The 26,727-nt window shown below is 42.9% G+C and overlaps 1 protein-coding gene and 1 non-coding gene across 11 annotated transcripts in view; both read left to right on the forward strand.

The window, feature by feature from the left end:
- The window catches only part of LOC145342945 (uncharacterized), a 134,195-nt gene that overhangs the window by 43,620 nt on the left and 63,848 nt on the right, over window positions 1-26,727 (forward strand). For 8 of the 10 annotated variants that reach the window (XM_080188591.1, XM_080188590.1, XM_080188592.1 and 5 more), the window contains 2 exons: window positions 10,862-11,001; window positions 22,255-22,378. In XM_080188591.1, the coding sequence (XP_080044717.1) occupies window positions 10,862-11,001; window positions 22,255-22,378 (264 nt within the window). The remainder of the gene's footprint in view (window positions 1-10,861; window positions 11,002-22,254; window positions 22,379-26,727) is intronic. The other 2 variants (XM_080188593.1, XM_080188598.1) reach the window with 2 other exon arrangements.
- On the forward strand, window positions 22,482-22,663 carry LOC145343608 (U2 spliceosomal RNA). Its single transcript, XR_013886752.1, has one exon. It is a non-coding gene; the product is annotated as a U2 spliceosomal RNA (small nuclear RNA).

Genomic DNA, 26,727 nt, shown 5'->3' on the forward strand with positions numbered 1-26,727 from the left:
GGGTTACAGGGTAAGCATGAATAAGGGTCAGTACATGTTGATCCGCCAGAAGGAACTCTTCAATTGTAGGCAATAAAATTAAACAAGAATTACTCCAACTTATAAATCAAAGAAAAAGGTTTAATAAAGAAACTTCATTGCTCCAACACTTAAGGCCTCACCCTGGGCCATTCTAAGCTTCCCCCAGTTCCCAACAGATCCTTAGTCAGCTCGTCAGTTGACCACCACATCACTTTGTCATAGACTATATAGTTTATTGGATAAGCTGGTCTTTACAGCTTGTTACCATTGGTCACAGTACAACAGATCCAATGTTATCGTTGGTTACATTCTATCAGTGCAGACTAGAAGAGCCGAATGACCACCTGCGCTAGATAGTCCATGATCAATTTTATATTTTAACAAGGTTAATTTGAGGTTCATATGAAACAACAGGCAAACTGTGGTTGAACAAATCACACTGCACAATAGTTGTCAGATACTATCAAAATAGATTCAATGGATTTGTCAACAACCAACCCAGACATTAGTAAAATCTGAATCAATCAATCTCACTGAACTTTGTCTCTCTCTCTCTAAGGAGTCCAGACTACACCTTCGGAGATCTCCTCTTGGAATTCTCTCCAAAGTTCACTCCAAATCTGATGGCTTCAATGATGGCCCACCTTGTAGGGTTTCAATCTTGTCTCCTGCGATTCTGTTCCCCTAGATTCCCAAATCTACACTTAAACACCAATTCAAAGCAAAATTTCAGTTCTTTGGCCATGTCAGATAAAACATTGTTGCTCTATAGAGATGCCTTTGCAGCACAGAGCCACCAATCTTAGGCTGCCAACTTGGTCTTTCAAAACTTCTCCTGATCCCTCTTTGATTACTGTGGCTTCTCCTGAGCCCACTTCACTTAAAGGTTCTTTACAGCTCTGTCTGTTTCTCTGCTTTTTCTCTCCTCAACGAAGACATGTCTCTCTCTGTCTCTTACTTGGGACTTCCTTTTGGGACCTCTCCCTGTTTTCTCTGCCACTTGCTAGTTATGGTGTTCTGCACCTGGTCAGTTGACCTGGGTTTTCATACTGCTTTCCCTCTTGCACAGGTGCTTTGGGCCTTTTAAGGTAAAAAGTCAATCTTTGCATGTGCACAAGTTGAGTTGAAGTGGCTTGGTTTTGGCCATAGATTTATAGCTGGGGATGAGGATTTCAATTTTGTGATGCGAAAAGAGATTTGATATAGACCATTGAAGATGGGAATGTTGGATAAACAGACCAGAATGTGGGTGGTTTGGAGCTTATTCAGTGTCAATACGTGAAGGTTATTAAGGAGGGGTTTAGAGGTCACAAAGGAATAGAAATGTATGTCAATTGCTATGGGAATAGTGTAAGGCAGAAATGAGCAGTTTAATAAGCAAGTTGTAGATGTGCCCACTCTTGAAAAAAATGTAATCATGAAAGATGCAATTTCTTAGTGAAATTGAGCCTGTGACGGGCGGGGGATGGTGGTGTGTCATCAAATCTTATGATATTTCACAGGCTCCTACATCCTCTCAACATATTTTCTACCATGTCAAATGTGAATAATTGATTTGAAGCAGGAGACTTCTTAATATATTTACTTGCCCTCTGGCAGAGTCACTTTAAATTAAAACTGAGACCAATTGTTAAATCCTTGATCTATTTGTTGACCCTGCACCTTTGCACTGGGGAAGAATTAAAATAGAAACAAGCTGTTAGCTATTGCTGCACATTTTCCAGCTGTTTTGATTGCTGCTCAGGGAGCTGGGTCACTGACTTGCTGTTTGCTGATCATCACTTGGTTACAGAGGCAGCCCAGCAAACTCCCTAAGCTGCTGCTGGCATTTAAAAAAATATTTTTCTCATCCCCTGACTGTTTCCTACAGACAGCACTTCTAAGAGGCAAGTATTCCACTACTGAAAGCACATCATGTACTTATAAACAATTACAGTATTACACTTACTGAACAGTTCATACACAACCTTTGTGTAAAAATATACATTAAATGACTACACGTTACATTCATGTTGGGTAAAAGTACATATAAAACATTTTATGGTCATAAATTGATTTCTAATTTCTTTTGCAAAGTTAATTTGCATAATTTAAAACATTGAAATACTGAATATATTTTTTTCCAAAAATCATTAAATGCTGAATCAGTAGTTATGTCAGTATGATTGATTTTCATAACAACTGATGCTATCATCAGGTCTCAGTTTACAGCTAGGAATGTTTTTATATTTACATAAGAGCCTGAAATTCAAGTTCCTGATGGGAATGTTAATCTGCCTTGATTTGGATTGGGGCAAAAAGGAAATTAAACAGGGGAAAGATGTGACATGTCCTGAATCTGAGCAGCACATCTGTTTTTACAATCATAGGTTAAACAAGGAAATTAAGTGTGTTTTTATGATTAGATGGGATACTAATGGAGATTACATACAAACTGTCAATATTTTTTCAAGTTTTATACCACCTCTCAGTTTTTAAGAACCTGTCTCCTGATGAATAAGACTGTGATGTTGGTATTGATGAAGCTAACTTGGTAATGATTAGGATATGAGGTTTGAAGCTGAAGTCTGGTACCATAACACAGGAATCGGTCATTAGGCCCATCAGGCCTCGGCCCAGACTTTCGCTTCTGGGTCAACTACATGTCTGCCCCAACTTCTGATTTTTCAATCAGTGGGCGTGGGGGAGGTGGGCAACCTCAGAACTAATGAATGATTATTAATGGCAGAAATGTCATTGTTGCTGTCTAATCAAAGTGTATTAGTGAACCAGTCAAAGCATGGCATGGATTCTCATGGAGATGACATCCATGGTCTTGCTGCCACTACCTGATACAGATATTATGCAGTTGTGTAGTTAGCTGCCAAGGCCCAATGGGTGGTTAAACGATGAACTGTGCTATGCTCATTATCCCATCCCTTTTGCCACATGTTTATCAGCATTTATCAACACAGTTGACCCTTGACTAGGTCTGTTATATCTGCACGCTGTCACTGTCACAACATAACTATGACTAAGAAGGAGGAAACCAGTAAGGCTACGGAGCACAACATGCTACCTTGGATTCACAGCTGCAACATATATGGCACCATGCATTTGCACAGAACCAGTTTATATGCCATACCTTACCAGTAATCATTAATATGGTGCAAATTGTTAGTGTTGATACAAAAGTGAGTGAGAGCACTATCATCTGATTCATGACTCTGTTCACCTTACATTTTTGTTCATAGAAGGGGCACATGGGGAGGGGGTGAGTCCAGCTGACCAATATTTTTGTGGCCAGGATATTCAAGTTTTGATGGAAAGTGGTTGAGGAGAATAGGCTTCTACCCTGCTTGCTACCATAATATTCCTGCAGCAGCCAAGGCAACCTGGATTCACATTAACTGTGGTGAGTGCAGCAGGAGACCATCAGCACTTTTGGATTCTGTAGGAATAGATTCAATAAATTGTGTTCTGGGAACATGAGCAGCTTTAAAGGAGGGATCATATGTATATGTTACAAGCCAAGGCGCAAGACATGGCACATACCTCTGTTTCAGCATTGAGGCTTTATGTGCACATAGCTCATGTATGTGTGTGCAGAACACATGTGAATGAACACAGTGAAGAACAATATCCTTTCATGCACTGTATATCAGGCTAACAAATTCATGTTGTCTTTGCAGTTGAAAGTGTGAAAAATGGCCCAGACCGTGGGATGGGTCAGCCTGACTGAAATGTATCAGTTTGATGGAACAAATGGCCATGGAAATCACCAGGGTACCAGAACAGCTGTCTGGTGATAGTGTTACTCTTAGCACTGATGAAGGCAGTATTGCAGTCATCAGTGGTAATAGTGGAGGTCATGCTGTTATTTTGTTGAGCACAGTGGGAGTGCAAGGATGGGGTCGTATCAGAAGGGCAGTGCAAGCATGGTCAAGGTAGGCATCAGAGCGTTCTTTCACATAGAGAAGTGCCATACCTAAAGAACTCCCTTTGTGTCTTGCACACCTTTCTGCTCTGCTCCCTTATCCCACCCTGGACTAGATCACCCCTCCAGCATTAAGAGGAGAAAGAGATGTTTGAGGAGGCAACGTCACATCTGACTAGTCCATACTTCACCAAATTGGGTATCAGCATATCAGAGTGCACGTGTAAAGTTGGTGGCACAGGATGAAAGTCACTGCACCAGCGCACAGGAGGATATGTCAGTATCATCTGTGCACAGTCTCCCTCTGAGCAGAGAGGAAAATCAGAATGATGCTGTATTGGGCAAGATCATGGAGCCTCAGGTGTCATCTATTGTGACACAGTTTTTAGATACCACCATTATTTACCACCAGTTATGTGACTGAGTTTCCTGAGGCTGTGAAAGCTCTTATACTGGGAATGGAGGAGTGAGTACATCTCCAGTATGATTTCTGCTTCGAGTTGTGACCATGAGAGATTGGCCAATCCCATGGTCAGACACATGCATCAACACAAGCGGATGCAAGATCAATATTCAACAGGAAAGGGTGCAAACCACCCTCAACAGCCTGGATCAGCCTGCTCAGATTATGAACACTGACATCAATGGAATACATGAGCTACATTCCCTTAGCAGGATAGTTGCACTGTTAGCACAGCAGTTGCTGGAGTACATGATTGCTGTGGGCTAGCAGCTAGCCTCATCAACCCCACCTGAAGTCCAACCTAGAGCTGTGCAGGTCTCTGAAGAGGATGAAGGGACTGAAGGGCACCATCTTGGGTTTAGTATGGTTACACTTCACACAGCACATTTGAGAATGTCATGAATATATATACCAAGGCATGTATGGTGTAAGTAAATGTATGTACAGGAGAGAGCTCGGAAAGAATGGTAACATTATGAAAGCAGTTCTTACCAGTAATAATGAGGCCAGTATGCTGAGGTCCATCTTGATATGTTGTCAACAGGATTAAGGTTGTTGACTAATTTGTGATGGATTGGAGAGTTTTTTTTCCTTCTCTGTTGTATTATAAAAGATGTCAGTGTTCAACAGCTCCAGCACTGAGATGCCCATTTTATCTTTTATTGTCCATTCATGCATTACTTTAAAAGATGCTCAATGATGAAACTCCATGAACAGATGCATCTCAAGCATGAATGCTGGGTGAAGAGCATACACCTGCACTGCAGTGCTGCACACTGACTTAGCTGCAGCTTAGAAGGACCTGAATCTTACAGGGTTGTATTTGCATTCTAGGTGTCACAGGATGTGCTTTGTGCAGTAAACACAGTAAAAAGTCTGACAACACCAGGTTTTAGTCCAACCTATTTATTTGATAATATACTCACTAGCTTTCGGGGTAACCCCGAAAGCTAGTGAGTATATTATCAAATAAATAGGTTGGACTAAAACCTGGTGTTGTCAGACTTTTTACTGTGTTTACGCCAGTCCAACGCCGGCATACCCACATCATGACTACTTTGTGCAGTAAGCAGAGATATTTGGAAGCTGGAAATGTTGCACGTGCTATCCATATCAAATTGGACTATCAGTCGGAATCGATGGTTCTTTCAAAGCTCTTTCAAAGACATACTGTTGTGCAGTTATATGTTCTTTGTAGGTAAAATAATACCTGAGACTGTTAGTGAGTCAAAATACAGTGGTTTTTATTTCAAAGTGCTGGCTTTTATTCCAGACTTTGGGAGAACTGGTTCCTAAGAATGGACTGCCAGACTTCTCATGGAACACACATACAAGCAGGTATTTATACATCATGAGTCTTCATAACAAACATGACACAAACTTCCAATTCCGGTCAAAATCTTTGATCTTCCTTCAATTACAACGCATGTGACTGCTTCAGCATCTCTGTCTTTGAAGTTACCTGTGTGATTAATATAAACAAGCAAGGCTTGCAATGTCTGCAAAATAACATTCACACCTGACCATCTGACTTTGTATTCACACTCCTGATCATCTGTCTTTACATTCACATCTGACCATTTGTCTTTGAGAGTTAAAGAATGAAAGACATGAACAAGTAATTTACATTAATGCCAGGAGCAGTGTAAGCCTGGGAAGATCAGCCATGATGAAAGGTTATGTTTGTGATATATTCTAGATACAAAATTCATTAACCCTTTCCCTCCTTCAGGTTCCTTGTGTGTGAATTATATTATCTGCATGTGCTATAACATATAATGCTAGCAGCATGTATAGGGTTTGAATTCTAACATGTTAATCTCAGCATTGTGGGCATGGTTTGACTGTGCACATTGCCATCATGGGCCCATTTTTTATAGGCATTGCCGTTCATTTAGGGAGATTCAGGTTGCAAATTGTTTAGTTCCGTGTTTGTTTGCAATATGATGATGAGAGTTTCAGTCAAGTGAATGTTGGCATGTGACTGATCCCAACTCACTGTTTATTGTTCACTTATGGGGGTTGGGCAGTCCCTGAGTAATTGTGGTGTTAATGTACAATGTTCTTTAGGTGGAAGTATGTCAGAAGGGACCGGCTGATATTAGAGGACGTTTGAGAATCTGTTTTGCTTAAGGACCTGTCTGATGATGATCCCCACTTGCACAGAGTAAGCCCTGGCTACATGGCCATGCTTCCTAACTGCAGCTGCCATTGGCAGCCTCTTTTCTGTTTCAGAATTTTTGGACTGGACAGAGGCTGCCTCTCCACGCTCATCTCTTCCTCCCCCTCCCTCACCCCATTACCTGTTCAATGGTACTCCTGATGATGATATGACTGCTAATATAATTGCATTCTGACGCTGTTTGTGGACTACTGAAGGGGGATTTTAAAGAGCTGAGCCTTGTCCTCTAGAAGATAACCACAGATCTCTGTTAGTGGCTGAAGTAGCTGAGTGTGTTGAGGGCTTTCCTCTGAAGGAGTTGTGAGGGAACCTTATATGCGTGCATGAAGGAAGATCTTGTGGTGGTCACAAACCACCTGTTTGAATAGAAGCACATTGAAGGTTGATATGTGTTGGAACCTTTGACAATATTCATGCAGTCAACTTCCTGCATCTGAGGGAAGCCTGGTAATGGGAAAAGACCATGGCTTTCTGACTCAGCAACGCCAAATCTATCAAGAAATTGGAGTGATCCTCAACACAACTAAGCAGGGCTCAGTTAACAACCTTAATGCAGCTGTGAGATGCTGATTGGCATATACCAAACTTAGCTCCTAAAGAACCTGGCAAAGAGCCTGAGGTGTAGAAGTTGAGAGCAATGGTTAACTTGACTGATGAAATTTGGCTTGTTGCTAGACCATGTGACATATATCCTTCACCATCTCTCAGCTTAGCCTCAGTCACCTTCAACACTATATCTTTGTAATATTGAGATAGGGTGTCCAAGGCTTGTATACCTACAAGCTAGTATCTGGTTGCCCTGCCTTTATTACTCCTGCCTGGTACAGAGGCAGCAGCTTCTCCTTTCAAATCTTCTGGCCTTCAGCCATTCAGGATAACTGGCTTCGGTGACCTCTGTACAAGGTTATCACCTTCTATGTTCTTTTGCATGAAGCACCATGCACCTTCTTCCAGGTCATGAGTCAGTAGGGCAAAAATAATTGCCCTGTGAGACCATGAGTACCAACCTTCTATTCCCAAGGATTAAAGGGAGACAGTTGAAATCTGTTTTGTGGCACTTGTGGGGCTGTGAATACAATAAAGCAATTTCTACAGGGAAACTAGAGTTGTCCAAAGGGCTCCTGACTATACAAAGAAATGTGCCAAGTTCAGATCTGCTTTAACTAGATCTGCTTTGAAAACGTTGGGATTCTTGCTTTTTGGCTACCAAAATAATTTAAATGACCAATTGCCTCCATTAAATGTGCAAGTATGTGCCCTGTCCCTGAAGATGCAAAACTTAAGATTTTTGCCACACCTGAGAGATTCTCCATTGTGGTGAAAATCTAGATCTTGTTCTTCTTTTCAATGTGGTCTTGACGCTAGCCATCCTTTTCTACCCTTGACTAGCAAAAACCTTTTAAATCTTGGGCAATTTTGAGCATGTGCTCTGCATCTGTGGGAATGATTGCATGCGCTAAAAATGCAGAGAGGCTCAAAGCGTTATTTGCACTAGTAAATTTCTGAGCTCTGATCTTCCAGTCCCCTCACCAGCAGTGTAATGTGAAACATGCCATGGGACCCCCAGGAAGCTCATTTTAAAATATTAGCATGCCATTAGTGAGCACATTTTATGGGACTCTTCCCTGCTCTCCCAGCGTGACATCAAACATGTTGTGGGATTTCCCTGGGGATGGAGGGAGAGAAGTACCGATTCCAATGTTTATCCCTGTTGTGACCGGAATGTTCCAATCTCAGTGCAGCTGGCCTTTGTCAGCCAATCCTCTTGCATGATGGTGTCAAACTTATCCCCTTGATCATTTTAGGCAATGCGTTGTAAGATTTGGAAAAAATAAACAGAGAAACATAGCCGTTTTCTCATTGGAAACAACACTGCCTTTTTTGGTACGATGCCCCCAGTGTTGTTAATTGAGCTAGCATCTACTAATTTTTTGGGGAGAGTTTTCCACATTTTTACTATTCTTTGCATTTAGAAGTGTTTCCCAACTTCTTTCTTGAATGAACTAGCTCTGATTTTAAAGTTATCTTCCTTTGTCGGGGACTTTCCCTCCAGAGAAAAATGTTGCTATCTATCCATGCTATCAATTCCTTTAAAAATCCTAAACAAAAGGCTAAATAATCATCCCTTATATTTCCTAGTTTACATAATATCTGCTTATGCAAGGCCAGTATACCCTTTCTAATGAGCAGTGCTTGGATTGGTACATGGCACGTATCTGGCTTAACCTGGGTCTTGTATGATTGTAATGAAACTTCCTTGCCATTGTATTTTGATCCTTTAGCTATGAAGCCAACATAGCATTTACTGTTTTTTTTGATAAATTTAATAGTCAGGTTCAAAAGATGTAGTAGCCTGTATACATGGACCACTAAATCTTTTGGGATCGCCATTGTTCTTGGCATTTTACTGTTTAAATAATACTTGGACCTGTTCTTTATTTTTCCAAAATCGGTAATCTCTCACTTGCCTGCATTGAAATCTGTCCACCAGTTTTGTGCACATTTTAAGAATCTGTCAATGTCTCTATTTTACACTCTCACTCCTTAATATCCTTTGTCATTGACAAAATTAGATATTCAATTGAACAAAATGCTAATGTCCTATAAACTGGTTCAGATTTAAGGAGTGGCTGGGAGGAGTGGGGAGGTGGGAGAGGACAGAGTTGGTAGCAGGTGTGTGTACTTTTAACAAATATTAAAGTGCCTTTTCCTGATGCCTTTGCTGATGTTGAAAATTCCATAGTTAGCAATTTTGATGTAGCTGTTAGTTCTGAATACCTGTTACTTAAATAGCAATTTCTTCAGCACCACATGTTTGCCTTGTAATTAATTAATAAGGTTATACATAAAAGTCCCTATAAAATGTTTGTTGAATCTCTCTGCCCTCATAATTTATTCATCATTCATTCTACTATCAGAACTAATTGGCAAATGCCGCAATGACTGTGTGTAACCTGCGATTATAATCAAACTAATAATGACTTGGCAAATATGCTTTTGGTATAATGAAGTCAAACAACAATTTCTTAGCTGTAAATGAGAGCTGCCTCATTTATAGAGCAGAAATCATTCTCAACCGCGTTTTCTGTTATCAAGTAGGTTTTAAAATAAATACTGACTTTGCAGTTTTGTTTACATCCGAAGTATTAACTATACATTTCAGTTTCCCTGAGGACATAGTCAATAATTATAAAGGACCAAATCTTCCCCAGTCTCTGGATCATCATAGACTGGGTGAATGGCTGAAACTGCGCTTTGGGACCCTGCAGAAGTCCTAACCCGTAGATCAATGTGGGAATTGCTTTGCAAGTTTCAAATTCCAATGGGAAATTTTCCTGCTCCTTATGACCCTTCACAAACTCTGAGGTGGAGTCTGAGACATAGGACAGTTCCGCAGCTCTAATTTGTGCAGTTACCCAGGAAATGATTGACTGAAACCTAGTTTAACACCTGGGTAGACCACACATTTGAACCCTGAAAACTGTACCCTCCCCACTGGACTATCAGGAAGAAATGCACAACAATGAGCTGGGATTTTTGAAGAGCAGCAATCTGACTACTATCAGTGCTGCTCAGAAGATCCTGGCCATAATGTGGAACAGGAGTTGAATTTAGGCCAGGGTCCAAGTAGGCATTTTATCTTTTGGTAGGAGATGAATGATTTATTTTGTCTTTCTGACTGAAGCAGTTTGTGGATCATTTCAGGCTCCTGGAAAATTTGTTATGTTAAAGCATGTTATTTTGGACATGCATCGCCATACTTTCATCTTTACTGGGTCAATATCCTGATATTCCTGACTGAACTCTGCAGGACCATCATCACCACCCAGGACTGCAGTGGTTCAGGAAGACCCACCGGCGGACAATTGGGACGGACAACAAATATGGCTGTGCCCATGTTTCTCACATCCTGAGAAGAATTGATGGATGAAGTCCAATCCTCTTTAGTTCAGAATAACTCAAATCAAATGATGCAAAATCAATTTATTTAACATTAAATGTCCAGTGTTTACATTATTTGTATATCTAAATTAAAATCATGAAATTTCTTTGGAGAAAAAAATGACATTGAGTTATTTATAAAGTTTTTCTTTATATGTACACTTATATAATCTCATTTAGTCGTTTAAAAAATGGTTGAATTTTCACTTGGTATTTGAGCAGTGGATTGGCAGATACTCAAAAGATTTTTGCCAAAGTTATTCTTCCAAAAGATGTCTTAAATGCATGGCTTGTTCTATTGAGTTTTGACTTTTTTTTTAAATTCTTATTCTACCAGCAGTGAGCCCATTGAAGTTTATACTATGTTCAAGCATTTGGCTACACAACTGGTGCTAGGAATTTTTCTTAATGTTGATGCAGAGGAATCTGCAGCACTCTCCAAACAGATTACACAGCTTTCAACGCAACACTGGCATGGTAAGGCTTTAATTCAAGTGAATGACAAAAGGTGGCAACTATATGAAATCATAGAATTTCGGAGTAATCCAGTACTGAAATGTGCCCCTTGGCCCATCAGTTCCACAGTAGTATTTATTTCAATGTGAACCGTGTGGTCTAATGTCTCCGCTCATGACATGAGTACTTCTAATTTTCCACTGAACTTAATCTTACACTCTTGATCTCCAACGCTGTTAATTTGCCACTAACCCAATCTCTTGTACGTATCATGCATCTATATTCCTGCTATTAGATCTCCTATCCAGTTTCCCTTAGAATTTTTGTGCTCTGCTTTATTAGCTTACACTTGTATAACATATTTAATGTAAATGTTTCTCACAGAGTGATATAAAGCAAAATGTGTCACTGAGCTGCATAAGGAGATATTGGGGCTGATGACCAAAAGCTTCATCAAAATGGTAGATGGTAAAGGATATGCTAAGTCGTAGAAAGGCAGCAAGATTTAGGCACGGTATTCCAGAGCTTGGGAGCCTTGACAGCTAAGTACATTACAACGAATGATGAAGTAATTAAAATTGTGTTGAAGAGGGTGTCACTAGAGGGATGCAGACATCTGAGTTGTGGAGCTAGGAGAGATGAGATCACGAGGGATTTAAAATCAAGGATGAGCATTTTACAATCAAGGCATTGCTTAACTGGGAGTCAATGTAGAGTGGCAAGAATGGGTGATGGGTTTACAGGATCTGTTGAGAGTTGGAGCTTAGGCAGCAGCAGAGTTTTCGATGACCTGTTAGCGATGGAAAGATGGTAGGAGTGGAGGGCCTGAATGAAATTATTGTTACTAGAGAGACGGTGCTCGATAGACTGGAAGGACTGATTGTGGACAAGTCCCCAGGACCGGATGGAATGCATCCAAGGGTTCTGAAGGAAATGGCGGAGGATGGTGGATGCCTTGGTGATTATTTTCCAAACGTCGCTGGATTCCGGGGAAGTGCCGGAAGATTGGAAAACAGCTAATGTTACGCCGTTGTTTAAGAAGGGTGGCAGGCAAAAGGCAGGGAATTATAGGCCGGTTAGTTTAACGTCTGTTGTAGGTAAAATGTTAGAATCCGTGATCAAAGAGAAAATAGCGAGGCATCTTGAGGAGAATTGTTTGGTAGAGCAGACGCAGCACGGTTTCGTTAAGGGGAAGTCGTGTCTGATGAATTTATTGGAGTGCTATGAGGACGTGTCTAGGGCGGTGGATAGAGGAGAGCCGGTGGATGTGGTCTTTCTTGATTTTCAGAAGGCGTTTGACAAGGTACCCCACAAGAGGTTATTGCAGAAGGTCAGGGGGCATGGAGTTGGGGGTAGGGTGTTAGCGTGGATAGATTATTGGCTGTCAAATAGGAGGCAGAGAGTGGGGGTCAATGAGTGCTATTTGGATTGGCGGTTGGTGAATAGTGGAGTGCCCCAGGGGTCGGTGCTGGGGCCTCAGCTATTCACCATTTATATAGATGATCTGGAGGAGGGAACTGAGTGAGCTACTAGGGCTTAATATCAAAAAGGGCTGGAAAGAAAAAAGGCCAGGTGAGTTCGTTTGAAAAACAAAAAAAACCAAAAAAAAACCAAAAAAAAAATTTTTTCAAAACTACTACAGTAAATAATGGAGGGGCATGTGATGTGTGGTTTCTGTATGATGTGGGAACTGGTGGACCCTAGGGTTCATCCCAGTGACCATGTCTGCAGTAAGTGCAGGTTGCTGGAGGAGCTCCAGCTCAGGGTAAATGAGCTGGCCTCTGAGCTACAGACACTGAGGCTCATCAAGGGGAGAGAGGGTGCCATTGTCAATGGGGTGCAAGTGACATCCACCCCCCCTAGACTGGCTAACTCTAAGGGTCAGGGACAAGAGGGGGCTACTGGGAAGAGGAAGGGGGGTGAGGAGCGGAGGCCTCAGCCTCTTAATCTGCATAACAGGTTTGAGGTTCTTGCTTCCAAGTTGGACGAGAACGAGGCAGGTGAGGTTGGTGAGCAAGCTGCACACGGTACAGTGCTGCAGCAGGACATAGGCAAAGAGAAAAGGAAAAGGAACGTAGTAGTTATTGGGGATAGTGGGGTGAAGGGTATTGACACTGTCCTTTGTCACAATGACAAAGTGCACAGAAGGATGTGTTGTCTGCCTGGTGCTCGGGTACGGGATGTCGCAGCTGGGCTGCAGAGGAACCTGGAGTGGGAGGGTGAGAGTCCGGTCGTTGTGGTACATGTGGGTGCCGGCGACGTAAGCAAAATGCAGACTGAGGATCTGGGGAGGGAGTATGAAAAGCTGGGAATGGAATTAAAAAGTAGAACCGACAAGGTGGTCATCTCTGGGCTACTGCCTGAACCGTGTGCAGACGGGCGTAGGGTTGACAGGATTAAGGAAGTGAATGGGTGGCTCAGGGATTGGTGTGGGAGGAATGGGTTTGAATTTATGGGGCATTGGCACCAGTATTGGGGTAGGTGGGACCTGTTCGGGAGGGATGGGGTTGGTCTGAACCGTGCTGGGACCAGAGTGCTGGCGAATCGAGTAAAGAGGACTGTAGACAGGGCTTTAAACTAATTAGTGGGGGGGAGGGTGTGAGGGTAGGTGACCTTACGAGGTCTAAAGTTAAGGAGAGTGTACATGTAAGGGAAGAGGCCGAGGATGTCCCAATAATAGAGGGAGTAGGGGGCGTGAGTATAGTTGGTGGCGTTGCGGCAAATAGGGTCCAGGTGAAGGCTGGGATGAAAGCACTTTATCTGAATGCACGAAGCATTCGGAATAAAGTGGATGAGCTGATGGCGCAGATCGACACAAATGGATACGATCTGGTGGCCATTACAGAGACGTGGCTGCAGGGTGACAGGGACTGGGAGATGAATGTACAGGGCTATCAAGTGTTTAGGAAGGATAGACAGGAGGGAAAAGGGGGGGGCGTAGCTCTGCTGATTAAGGATAGCATCACGGTGGTAGCAAGGGATGATATTGGAGCCAAGGAGCAAAGGGTGGAATCGTTGTGGGTGGAGATTAGGAACAGCAAAGGGAGGAAGACGCTGGTGGGTGTCGTCTATAGGCCCCCGAATAATGATCTGGAGATGGGGCGGGCTGTTAACGCGCGAATAAGTGCGGCGTGCAGGAATGGGACGGCCGTAGTTATGGGGGATTTCAATCTGCATATTGATTGGTCGACCCATGTTGGACGTGGGGGGCTCGAGGAAGAGTTCTTGGAATGCTGCCGGGATAGTTTCCTCGAACAGTGTGTGTTGGAGCCGACGAGGGAGCGAGCTATCTTGGATCTGGTGCTATGTAATGAGGCGGGTAGAATTAGGGACCTTGTGGTGAAGGATCCTCTTGGGGAGAGTGATCATTGTATGGTGGAGTTTCTGGTGCAGATGGAGGAGGAGAAAGTGGGTTCCCGGACACGCGTCCTTTGTTTGAATAGAGGGAAATACGGTAGGATGAGAGAAGAATTGGCGAATGTGGACTGGGAGAGCGCGTTGGAGGGAGGGTCTGTTAAGGAGCAGTGGAGGATCTTTAAGGAGATCTTTCTTGGTGCTCAACGGAAATTTATTCCGATGGTCAAAAAGGATAGTAGGAGGAGAGGTAATAAGCCATGGATAACGAAGGAGGTGAAGGAAAGTGTTAAACAAAAAGCGGAGGAATTTAGAGTAGCTAAGAGTAGTGGGCGAGAAGAGGATTGGGAGAGGTTTAAATGTCAACAAAGATTGACAAAGAAGTTGATAAGGAAGGGTAGGAGAAACTATGAAGCTGGGCTAGCGCTTAATATAAAAAAGGATAGCAAGAGTTTTTATAAATATATAAAAAGGAAGAGGCTGGCTAGGGTGAATGTTGGTCCTTTAGAGGATGAGAAAGGGGACCTAGTGGTAGGGGATGGGGATATGGCTAAGGTATTGAATAACTTTTTTGTTTCTGTCTTCACGGAGGAGGACGTGAATAATTTGCCGGGTGTTAGCGATAGAAAGATGGTAGGACTGGAGGGTCTTAATGACATTACTGTTACTAGAAAGGCGGTGCTCGACAGACTGGAGGGGCTGATTGTGGACAAGTCCCCAGGACCGGATGGAATGCATCCGAGGGTTCTGAAAGAAATGGCGGAGGTGATAGTGGATGCCTTGGTGGTTATTTTCCAAACGTCGCTGGATTCCGGGGAAGTGCCGGATGATTGGAAAACGGCTAATGTTACGCCGTTGTTTAAGAAGGGTGCCAGGCAAAAGGCGGGGAATTATAGGCCGGTTAGTTTAACATCTGTGGTAGGTAAAATGTTAGAATCTGTCATTAAGGAGGAAATTGCGAGGCATCTTGAAGGAAATTGCTTGATAGAGCAGACGCAGCACGGTTTCATTAAAGGGAAGTCGTGTCTGACAAATTTACTAGAGTTCTATGAGGATGTGTCTAGGGCGGTGGATAGAGGAGAGCCGGTGGATGTGGTCTTTCTAGATTTTCAGAAAGCGTTTGACAAAGTGCCTCACAAGAGGTTATTGCAGAAGGTCGAGGGACATGGAGTTGGGGGTAGGGTGTTAGCGTGGATAGAGGATTGGTTGTCAAATAGGAGGCAGAGAGTGGGGGTCAACGGGTGCTATTCGGATTGGCGGATGGTGACTAGTGGAGTGCCCCAGGGGTCGGTGCTGGGGCCTCAGCTTTTTACCATTTATATAGATGATCTGGAGGAGGGAACCGAGTGTAGGGTGTCGAAATTTGCTGATGACACCAAGATTGGTGGAACGGCAAATTGTGCGGAGGGTGTGGAGAGTCTGCAGAAGGATCTAGATAGGCTGGGCGAATGGGCCAGGAAATGGCGAATGGAATTTAATGTTGGCAAGTGTGAGGTGGTCCACTTTGGTAGGAAAAATGGTAGGAAGGACTATTACTTACGAGGTGAAAAACTGCAGCAGGCGACGGTGCAGAGGGACCTCGGGGTCCTTGTGCATGAGTCGCAAAAACCCAGCTTGCAGGTGCAGCAGGTGGTCAGGAAGGCGAATGGGATGCTGGCCTTCATAGCGAAGGGGATTGAATATAAAAGTAGGGAGGTCTTGCTGCAGCTGTATAGGGCATTGGTGAGGCCGCAACTGGAGTACTGTGTGCATTTTTGGGCGCTGCACCTGCGCAAAGATATTTTGGCCTTGGAGGGAGTGCAGAGGAGGTTTACTAGGCTGATACCGGAGTTGAGGGGGTTGAGCTATGAGGAGAGGCTGAATAAACTGGGCTTGTACTCGTTAGAATTTAGAAGAATGAGAGGAGATCTCATTGAGACGTATAAGATGATGAATGGGATGGATAGGATAGAGGTGGAAAGACTCTTCACGCTCAAAAAAGACAATAGGACTAGGGGGCACAGCCTCAAGATAAAAGGGGGGCGGTTTAGAACGGAGTTGAGGAGGAACTTCTTCACTCAAAGGGTGGTGAATCTCTGGAATTCTCTGCCCGTTGAAGTGGTGGAGGCTGCCTCGCTAAATATTTTTAAGACGCGGGTTGATGGGTTTTTGATAGGAAAGGGGATTAAGGGTTATGGGGAGAGGGCGGGAAAGTGGAACTGAGCAGCGACAGATCAGCCATGATCTTATTGAATGGCGGGGCAGGCTCGAAGGGCTGGATGGCCTACTCCTGCTCCTATTTCTTATGTTCTTATGTTCTTATTAACTGAGTGTATGGTGTCTAAATTTGCTGATGACACCTAGATTGGTGGAACGGCAAATTGTGCGGAGGGTGTGGAGAGTCTGCAGAAGGATCTAGATAGGCTGGGCGAATGGGCCAGGAACTGGCAAATGGAATTTAATGTTGGCAAGTGCGAGGTGGTCCACTTTGGTAGGAATAATGGTAGGAAGGACTATTACTTACGTGGCGAAAAACTGCAGCATGTGACGGTGCAGAGGGACCTCGGGGTCCTTGTGCATGAGTCGCAAAAACCCAGCCTGCAGGTGCAGCAGGTGGTCAGGAAGGCTAATGGGATGCTGGCCTTCGTAGCGAGGGGGATTGAATATAAAAGTAGGGAGGTCTTGCTGCAGCTGTATAGGGCACTGGTGAGGCCGCAGCTGGAGTACTGTGTGCAGTTTTGGTCGCCGCACTTACACAAGGATATTTTGGCCTTGGAGGGAGTGCAGAGGAGGTTTACTAGGCTGATTCCGGAGTTGAGGGGGTTGAACTATGAGGAGAGGCTGAATAAACTAGGCTTGTACTCGTTAGAGTTTAGAAGAATGAGGGGAGATCTCATTGAGACGTATAAGATGTTGAATGGGATGGATAGGATAGAGGTGGAGAGGCTCTTCCTGCTCAGAAAGGACAGTAGGACTAGAGGGCACAGCCTCAGGATAAAGGGGGGGCGGTTTAGAATGGAGTTGAGGAAGAACTTCTTCACTCAAAGGGTGGTGAATCTCTGGAATTCTCTGCCCGTTGAAGTGGTGGAGGCTGCCTCGCTCAATATTTTTAAGACGTGGGTTGATAGGTTTTTGATAGGCAAGGGGATTAAGGGTTATGGGGAGAGGGCAGGAATGTGGAACTGAGCCACGACAGATCAGCCATGATCTTATTGAATGGCGGGGCAGGCTCGAGGGGCTAGATGGCCTACTCCTGCTCCTATTTCTTATGTTCTTATGACCTTGTATTTACAGAGGACATGGTAAAATAGAACCTGACTGATGTATGCTTGAAAAGTCAAATACAGTGGTAACAAAAACATGAACGAGTGTTTCAGCATGAGCTGAGCCAGTAACAGAGTTGGATAATGTTAAAGATTGCTTAATTGATGACACCTTCCAATCCTTTTAATCTTTTTGGGGTTAATGAAAGAAAGAACTTGCATTTATATTCCTTCTGTGACAAACTCAGAACATCCCAAAGCACCTCAGCCACCTCACGTTGTGCTGTTATGGTGATAATTTAATAAACATGCAAGGTTCTGTAAACCACAAGGCAATAAATGACTAGATAATCTGTTCTGATGATGGATGGATATAAATGTTAGCCGGATAACAGGAAAATAATATTCACATTGTTGCTCGAAATCTCTTGTATCTACCTGTGAGCTGTTGGGACTCGATTTATTGTCTCACCAAAAGTGTTACGTTCTCTCAGTATTGCAGTGTTGTAGGCCTGGATTATGCTCTTGCACACTGGAATATGGTGTAGCTGCATAACGTTCTGACTCTTACTGAAGTGCAGTAACTGAGAATATTCCATTGTAAAATTCTCAGTAATGTCTTCCTGAACAATCTTAGAGTTAGGATTATAAAACTAGTCTGAGTGGTATGGTTAAAAAAAAAGCCTCAGTGGCTTATTCAGTGCTTCCCAGACCCCAGTGGAGTCAGAAGACCAGAATTTGGAGTCGTGACCAGTGGCTGCATGGTGCTCCAATGCCGTGAGTTCTAGAAGCTGCTTGGCTACTTTCAATCATTGCGTTATTTATGATGTTCAGCTTAACCTAGCAGAGATCTGTTGAAGCCTGAAAAGGTCTGTGAAAAGATACTTTAAAAATCTTGCTGAATAAACGCTTTACTCTTTTAAATCTCCCTTTGTTCTCACAAATCCCTCACCTCTCCCCTTTCCCCTCACAAATGGCTCTCGTTCTTCTCACCTGGTTCTCAGTCTGGGATCACAGCAACTTGCAAGCCACAAAAATGGATCACAGTTGGGAAATGTTGGAGCTTATTCTAATATCACAACACTAGCACTAGGCATAAGGCAAGGTTTTGTTATGGTGGATAGAATTTCAAGTGTGATTGAATATATCTCCAGTGCACAAAATAACTTTTTAATTTTAAATATTTGATCTCTTCAGATGCTATTGACCTCTCCTCTGGCCAGAGGTGCTTCTCAATTTATTGATTAGGAGGCTATTATAATTATTCTAATGAAGCTTGCCCCAGAAGGTTTGCTAGGGTTAAGCATCTATACTAATAATAGGCAAGAGGATGTCCCGTTCATCCTCAGGTATGGTGCTATTCTGCCAAAATAGAATACCCCAACATTTACCAATAGCTAATTTCTTGGATTACGTCTGTTGCCTTTGAAGTAGTTACCCCCACCCCAAACAAGATTTCTTCATACAGAATTTGAGAAGATTGTAGACGTAGCCTCCTTATTACTTCGCTAGTTTCTCTTGGGCTCCTCACTGTAAACTGTGGACTGCTTATTTGCCATCTTCAGTTTGAACAACTTTTTTAGTCCCATTGCTCTTTGAATAATAATTTCTCCTGACATTTCTACACCCACTTCTAGTATTTCTACAATCCCAATATCATGCTCTATGTAAAATGAAGCAAACTTACTTAGTATCTCTGCCAGTCCTTCTCTTTCCAGTAAAGGTTTGCCTCCTTCATCCCTTAACTGCCTGACCTCTACTTTCTCTAGAAAAAGCCTTTTTATTATCTATAGCACCTTTTCAAGGAAAGCAGAGGATCATCCTGTTATCAATATTTTTTCCTTGGCCAAGATAGTCAAAAACTGATTATTTGGTGTGAACTGATTTGATATGTGTGGGATGTTGCTGCGAGCAAAATGGTTGGCAGATTCCAAAACATTATAATAACTGTATTTCAAAAACATTTCATTGGTTGTAACGTGCTTTGGATGTTCTGAAGATGTGAAAGATGCTGCATAAACCTTTATATAAAATGCAAGTTATTTTCTTTAAACTTGTTCTTAATTTGAATTGGTTCTGATCAGTGGATTCTCACGTTTTGATACGTTCCAGTAGGAAAGAAAGGAGTATGTATCATAAACATTGTTTCAGTCATTTGTTTAAACTTTTGATTTACAATTGTTAGCTTTCCTTTCATTGTATCTGTGTACTTACATTGACAAAATGTATTTGTTACCATTATACGTGCCTTGCATTGTGTCTAATGATATTGCGATGAATGTTCACCAATCGCGACGACTCGGATACTGAAGCAGTTCATATTCAAATGCAGCAAGATCTGGACAATCTCCAGGCTTGGGTTGACAAGCAGCAAGTAACATTTGAGCCACATGTACCCAGGCAAGGATCATCACCAATAAGTGTTACTCTAACCACTGCCCCTTGATATTCAATGGTGTTCCCATCAGTGAATACCTTACTGTCAAGATCATTGGGGTTATCATTAACCAAAAATTCAACTAGATTCGCTGCATAAACACTGCAAGAGCAGGCCAGAGGCTAGGAATACTCTAAGTAACTCACCTCCTCACTCCCCAGGGCCTGTGCACCATCTACAAGGCGCAGATCAGGAGTGTGATGGAAAACTCCCCACTTGCCTATTTGGGTACAGCTCCAACAACACTTGAGAAGCTTGACACCATCCAGGCAAATCAACCCATTTGATTGGCACCACATCTACAAACTTCCACTCCTTTCACTACCAAAGCTCAGTAGCAGCAATGTGTACTATCTACAAGATGCACAGCAGAAATTCACCAAAGATCCTTTGACAGCACTTTCCAAACTAACGTCCATTTCCATTTAGAGGGACAAGGGCAGCAGGTATAGGGGAATGCCACCACATGCAAGTTCCCCTCCAAGCCATTCACTATCCTGACCTGGAAATATATTGCTGTACCTTCTCAATCGCTAGATCAAAATTCTGGAATTCCCTCCCTGACGGCATTGTGAGTCAACACACAGCAAGTGGTCTGCAACGTTTCAAGAAGGCAACTCACCACCACCACCTCGAGGGTTACTAGGGATGGGCAGTTAATGCTGGCCAGCCAGTGACACTCATGTCCCATGGATACATAAAGAAAAACTCCCCTAATGTTCCCCAACTATTAGATTACCTATTGTGCATGGTATTGAGTGACATATCATAGTTGACTGATTCCTAAAGTCTTACCTTCCTTTTCTCTATGAGGATTAATTTTGGATGTAAAGGATCTAGTGTTGGCATCTTTTGGGATTGGATTTGCCAGAGAATTAGAGCAGTCATCAAAGATGACTATTGAAAGATGACCAGCCTTTGGTTTGTACTGTCAACCAGTACCACCTAATCAGAAAGTGTTTCAAAGACAAATACTAAATTACAAGCCCAGATAATGATGCTGAGAAACCTAACCTGGAGCCCCTTAGTACTCTGATGCTGCTGCTTTTTCTGCACTCTTGTTCAGAGTGCTTTGCAACGTGCTATAACTACTTGAAATATTTTGCAGATAACCAAGGAGTATTGTGCACAGCAAGGGAGTTTGGTGTTGTGGTGATTGTCCCTTCAACGATAACACAGCAAAGTAAGGATCACCTGGCTTGAGGGACCAACTGGGACTCAGAATGGATAATTACCCCGGTGAGTAGAGTCCTCTCTTAGGTAGGAGACAAGTAGAGTACAAGCTAAAGCCATGAGGCTGCTGTACAGTTCTTAATTAAATACCTTTTATGTTCATTAATGAAGTCTGTGAAAGTGAATCATTACATCTAGACCTGACCAACAGTGAAGCCAAAAAAGTTTGGCTGGAGTTATGACAAGTGGAACTGAAGACTTCATTTGCAAAATGTACATGTCCAACAAAAACATGCTGGATTCCCTTTGGAAGAAATCCAGAAATTAAAGATTCCAAAAGAAACTCGGACCTATTGAACCTGAAGAGAAATCAGCAAAAAGGAATTAAAGCTCCAGAGAAGACATTAAAGAACAAGCTGTAATGATGCATTTTCACAGACTTCATTAATGAACATAAAAGATATTTATCAATTAGGAATTGTACAGCAGCCTTGTGGCTGAAGCGTATTCTCTGCTTGTGTCCTATCCAAGAGGGGACTCCATCCTCTGGGGTAATTACCCATTTTGAGTCCCAATTGGTCCCCAAGCCAGGTGACTCTTGCTGTCCTATGTTGCCCTTAAAGCATAATCACCACAACAGTTATTTTGAGAATTTTAGCAATACAAATAACACTAATTTGATTTTTTACAGGTGCTGTTTCACCAACATGAGCAATATTTACATTGTACCTAATACACAGATTTCATTTAATTTATAGCTCAATGAAGTGGGATTGAGTGACGCATTTAACCTAGTGAGTAGAGAGAGGGTAAAACCAGTTATTGTCTGTGCCTTGTCTGAGCAGGGTCAGACCCAGTAAGTATATATGCAAGTTAGTTTCAGGGGAGAAAAATACTGGAAATGTGCAAGAAAGCTGTGTGGGATTCAGTCACAGGAATGCAAGCTGCTAGCATGATATATTGAACAGCCCAGTCAAGCAAGTTAGTATTTAAAAGCACATCATTAGATGCAATTGAAATGGATTTTCTTTTGTTACATAGCTGGCAATGACATTGTTTGATTTATAGGACTGATCTCTGCTCCTGTGAAGTTGAAAGTGTCAGTGTGGTCCTCAGCATTTACTCAGGCCCTGGAAGCGAAAGAAAAGCTGCTTAACATCATCAATGAACGCCTCAAGAGTGAGAAGGATGGGTGAGTATTGTCTAGACAATAAATCGAAATATTATGGATGCTAGAAATACTTTGGCCATACAACACCTATGGAGAGCTACTCTGAAGAAGAATCATGTTAGACTTGACATCTCGGACTTTTGGCTGAGATCAAGCGTTATACCTGCTCTTGTCAGCTTGAATCTTGTCACTCTTGTGGGGATCATAAATTGGATTCAATTTTCAAGCAAGCAAGGAAATGAATTAAGGGCTTGCCCTGTCCACTTTCTGCATTGACTTTGTAACTTTGAGAAAGGAATAACATTCTTAAAAATTAACTCTTACTCCACAGATGCTGCCAGACCTGCTGAGTAATCCCAGCAGTTTGGTTTTATTGTCAAGGTAAATATTCGTTTAGCTGTACAAGTTTAGCAATTTTTTTACATTCAAATCTTTGTCTGTCTGGTCAGCAATGCATGGAAAACAATACAGCATTGTTGGAAGGAAAAGAATTTGGATATATGTAAGATAAATAGGCAGAAAAGATTGAGAATGGTTGAACGGTTCTGAATCGGGTGAGTAGATGGGGAAGAGAATTAAGGTGAAGCTGATCTCCATGGTTGGTAGCAGCAGTCTCCTCCGGTTGGTTTACTGGCTTTGGATCGGACAAATAGGGGTTTGTTTGCTCAATACTTATCACCTCTCGCAAACTGTCCAGTTAACCAAACATTGTCATAGCAAACCATTTCCAAGTTCATTGTATATGTCCTTTCTCGTTGTCCAAATTGATTGAGCCTAATAGTTTGCTCCACACCTAGCAAAATACACAGATGATGGATTGCTGGATGTTTCGTGACTGGTTCAGGAGATTGGTCATTCACACTTATCTAGGTTAATTATCTCTGCTGGGATATTCTAGACAAGCTAATGCCATTCTAAATGTGTTGGAATTTGTAGGGAACAGTTATGCAAATATTCAGACATCTTAGAAACTAATATTTTAAGAAATTAAAAAAAGTGTTGTTCAATCATTTTACTTTTTGATATAAAAACATGGGTTTTTGTAATGCTTTATTGGGCAACACTGCTGTTTCACAGTGACAGACCCGGGTTCAATTTTGGCCTTGGATGACTGTGTGGAGTTGACACATTCTGCTACAGTTTGCATGGATTTCTTCCCATAGTCCAAAGATGTGCAGGCTAGGCTGATTGGCCATTCGAAATTGCTCCTTAGTGTCAGGGGAATTAATAGGGTAAATACGTGGGGTTACAGGGATAGAGCCTGCATGAGATGTTGGTGCAGGCTTGATGGACTGACAAGGGATTCTATGATTCCCTATTCTTGATAAGGATTCTATGGTCGCTCTGCCAAGGCAAAAAAAATTTCATTCAGAAGAAAGAAAAAAATAAATACACCTTCATATTCAAACAATTGCATATACCTTGGGCACTGTGTTGCACAGCCTGGAACCAATCTTGCATTATTCAGTTTTTGAGATGATTTTGTGCCGAGTTGAACTCTAGGTGACAAGTCCGCTATCACATTGTTTTTTTTCCTGCAATGTGTGTAATCTTGAAGTGATAAGGTTGCAGAAGCAGGCTCCAGTGCAATAACCTTGTGTTGTGTGTTTTGAATTTCTCTACAAATGCTAAAACACTGTGATCTGTGTAGACGTAAGTTTCAGTATGTCCATTTTGGATGTGCATTTCAAAATGCTTGAGAGTTAATAGCAGTCTGACAGGTTTTTTTTTGTCTATAGTGGAATACATCATTTGGTGGCAGTACAGTCTCTTTTGAGAAGTACCCAATTGTCTTTTAATGCCTGATTCTTCTTCTTAAAATCATTAGAATCCCTACAGTAGAGAAGGAGGCCATTCAGCCCATTGAGTCTGCACTGACCACAATCCCACCCAAGGCCCTTTTTCTGTAACCTCCATTTACCCTGCCAATCCCCCGACACCATGGTCAATTTGGTATGGCCGATCCACTAACTCGCACATCTATGGAGTGTGGGAGAAAACCAGAGCACCTGGAGGAAACCCATGCAGACACGGAGAATGTACAAACTCAACACAGAAATGCATATGTCCAACAAGTCATACGTTGACCTCCTTGGGGTTCGTGGAAGTGGCAACGGCAAACAGAATGAACAGCCAATGAACTGGAACAGCCGACAGAGATTCATGGTGCAGCAACCGCAGAGGAAAGAGTCGAATTGGACTCCTCCGGAAGGCCGCTGCCCTTGATTCGACATGTATACCCAAGCTGTTAGGAGGTGCGTCAGCACCAGATTCATCACTCAGTACAGCTCCAAACGTCACCCAAGCACAACGCAATGCCATCTGCGCGCTCGAGACCAACCACAAAATTGTCATCAAACCAGCAGACAAAGGAGGATCTATTGTCATACTGAACAGATTACTGCAAAGAAGTGTACCAACAACTGAACAATGAGGAACACTACAGACAGTTACCCACAGGTCCGACCAAAGAACATACTTGTTAACTCAACAGACTGATCCGGGCCTTCAGAGCATGCTCTCATCCCATGTACTGTCCATGTTGGAGATCTGTACTGCCTCCCAAAGATGTACAAGGCCAACATACCTGGCCATCCCATTGTATCAGTCATTGGGACCCTGTATGAGAACCCCTCCGGCTACGTCGAGAGCATCCTGAAACCCATTGTACAAAGAACTGTCAGCTTCTGTCACGACACTACGGACTCCCTACAGAAACCCAGCACACATGGAGCAGTTGAACCAGGAACACTGCTTGTCACAATGGATGTCTCGGCACTCTACACCAGCATGCCCCACGACAACAGCAGTGCTGCAACTGCCTCAGTGCTCATAACTGCCAAACTCCAGATGCAATTCTACTACTCATCTGCTTCATCCTGGACCATAATGTCTTCATCTTCAACAACCAGTTCTTCATCCAGACACACGGAATAGCTAAGGGGACCAAATTTGCACCTCAATATGCCAACATCGTCATGCAGAAGTTCAAACAAGACCTCTTCACTGCACAGGACCTTCAACAATGCTATACACTAGATACATCGATGACATTTTCTTCCTTTTGGACTCATAGCAAACAATTGCTGAAACAACTTTATGATGACATCAACAAGTTCCATCCCATCATCAGACTCACCATGGACTACTCTCCAGAATCGGTTGCATTCTTGGACATATACATCTCCATCAAGGATGGTCACCTCAGCATTTCATTGTATTGCAAGCCTATGGATAACCTCATGATGCTCCACTTCTCCAGCTTCCACCCTAAACATGTTAAAGAAGCCATCCCCTACGAACAAGCCTCCCATATACACAGGATCCGCTCAGATGAGGAAGATCGCTACAGACACTGAAAGACATCCTCATAAGAACAGGATATGGCGCTCGACTCATCGATCGACAGTTCCGACGCACCACAGTGAAAAACCGCACTGACATCCTTAGAAGACAAACATGGGACATGGCGGACAGAGTACTCTTCTTCGTCCAGTACTTCCCCAGAGTGGAGAAGCTATGACATCTTCTCCGGAGTCTTCAACGTGTTATTGATGAAGACGAACATCTTGCCAAGGCCTTCCCCACACCCCCACTTCTGGTCTTCAAGCAATCGCACAACTTCAAACAGACCATCGTCTGCAGCAAACTACCCAGCCTTTAAATGAACAATGACCACGACATCACACAACCCTGTCACAGCAATCTCTGTAAGACATGTCAGATCTTTGACATGGATGCCATCATCTCACGTGAGAATACCATCCACCAGATACATGGTACATACTCTTGTGACTTGGCCAACATTGTCTACCTGATATCCTGCAATAAAGGATGTCTCGAGGCATGCTACATTGGGGAGACCATGCAGACACTGACAATGGATGAATGAATCACAATGCAGGAATGTTCTCTTCCTGTCGGGGAACGCTTCAGCAGTGTAGGGCATTCAGCCTCTGATCTTCGGGTAAGCATTCTCTAAGGTGACCTTCGCGACACATGACAACACAGAATCACTGACCAGAAACTGATAGCCAAGTTCTGCGCACATGAGGATGGCCTCAACTTGGATCTTAGGTTCATGTCACACTATCTGTAACCCCCATGACTTGCTTGGAATTGCAAAATCTCATTAACTGTCTTGGCTGGTGACAGTACACACCTCTTTAATCTGGCTTAATCCTCTCTCCACTCACTCCACTGTCTGTACCTTTTAAGACTTCAGAAAGGATAGTAGGACTAGGGGGCATAGCCTCAAGATAAAGCGGGGGCGGTTTAGAACAGAGTTGAGGAGGAACTTCTTCACTCAAAAGGTGGTGAATCTCTGGAATTCTCTGCCCGTTGAAGTGGTGGAGGCTGCCTCGCTAGAT

Source organism: Carcharhinus amblyrhynchos, chromosome 5, assembly GCF_965287045.1.
Source record: "Carcharhinus amblyrhynchos chromosome 5, sCarAmb.v2.hapA, whole genome shotgun sequence".
NCBI lineage: Eukaryota > Metazoa > Chordata > Chondrichthyes > Carcharhiniformes > Carcharhinidae > Carcharhinus > Carcharhinus amblyrhynchos.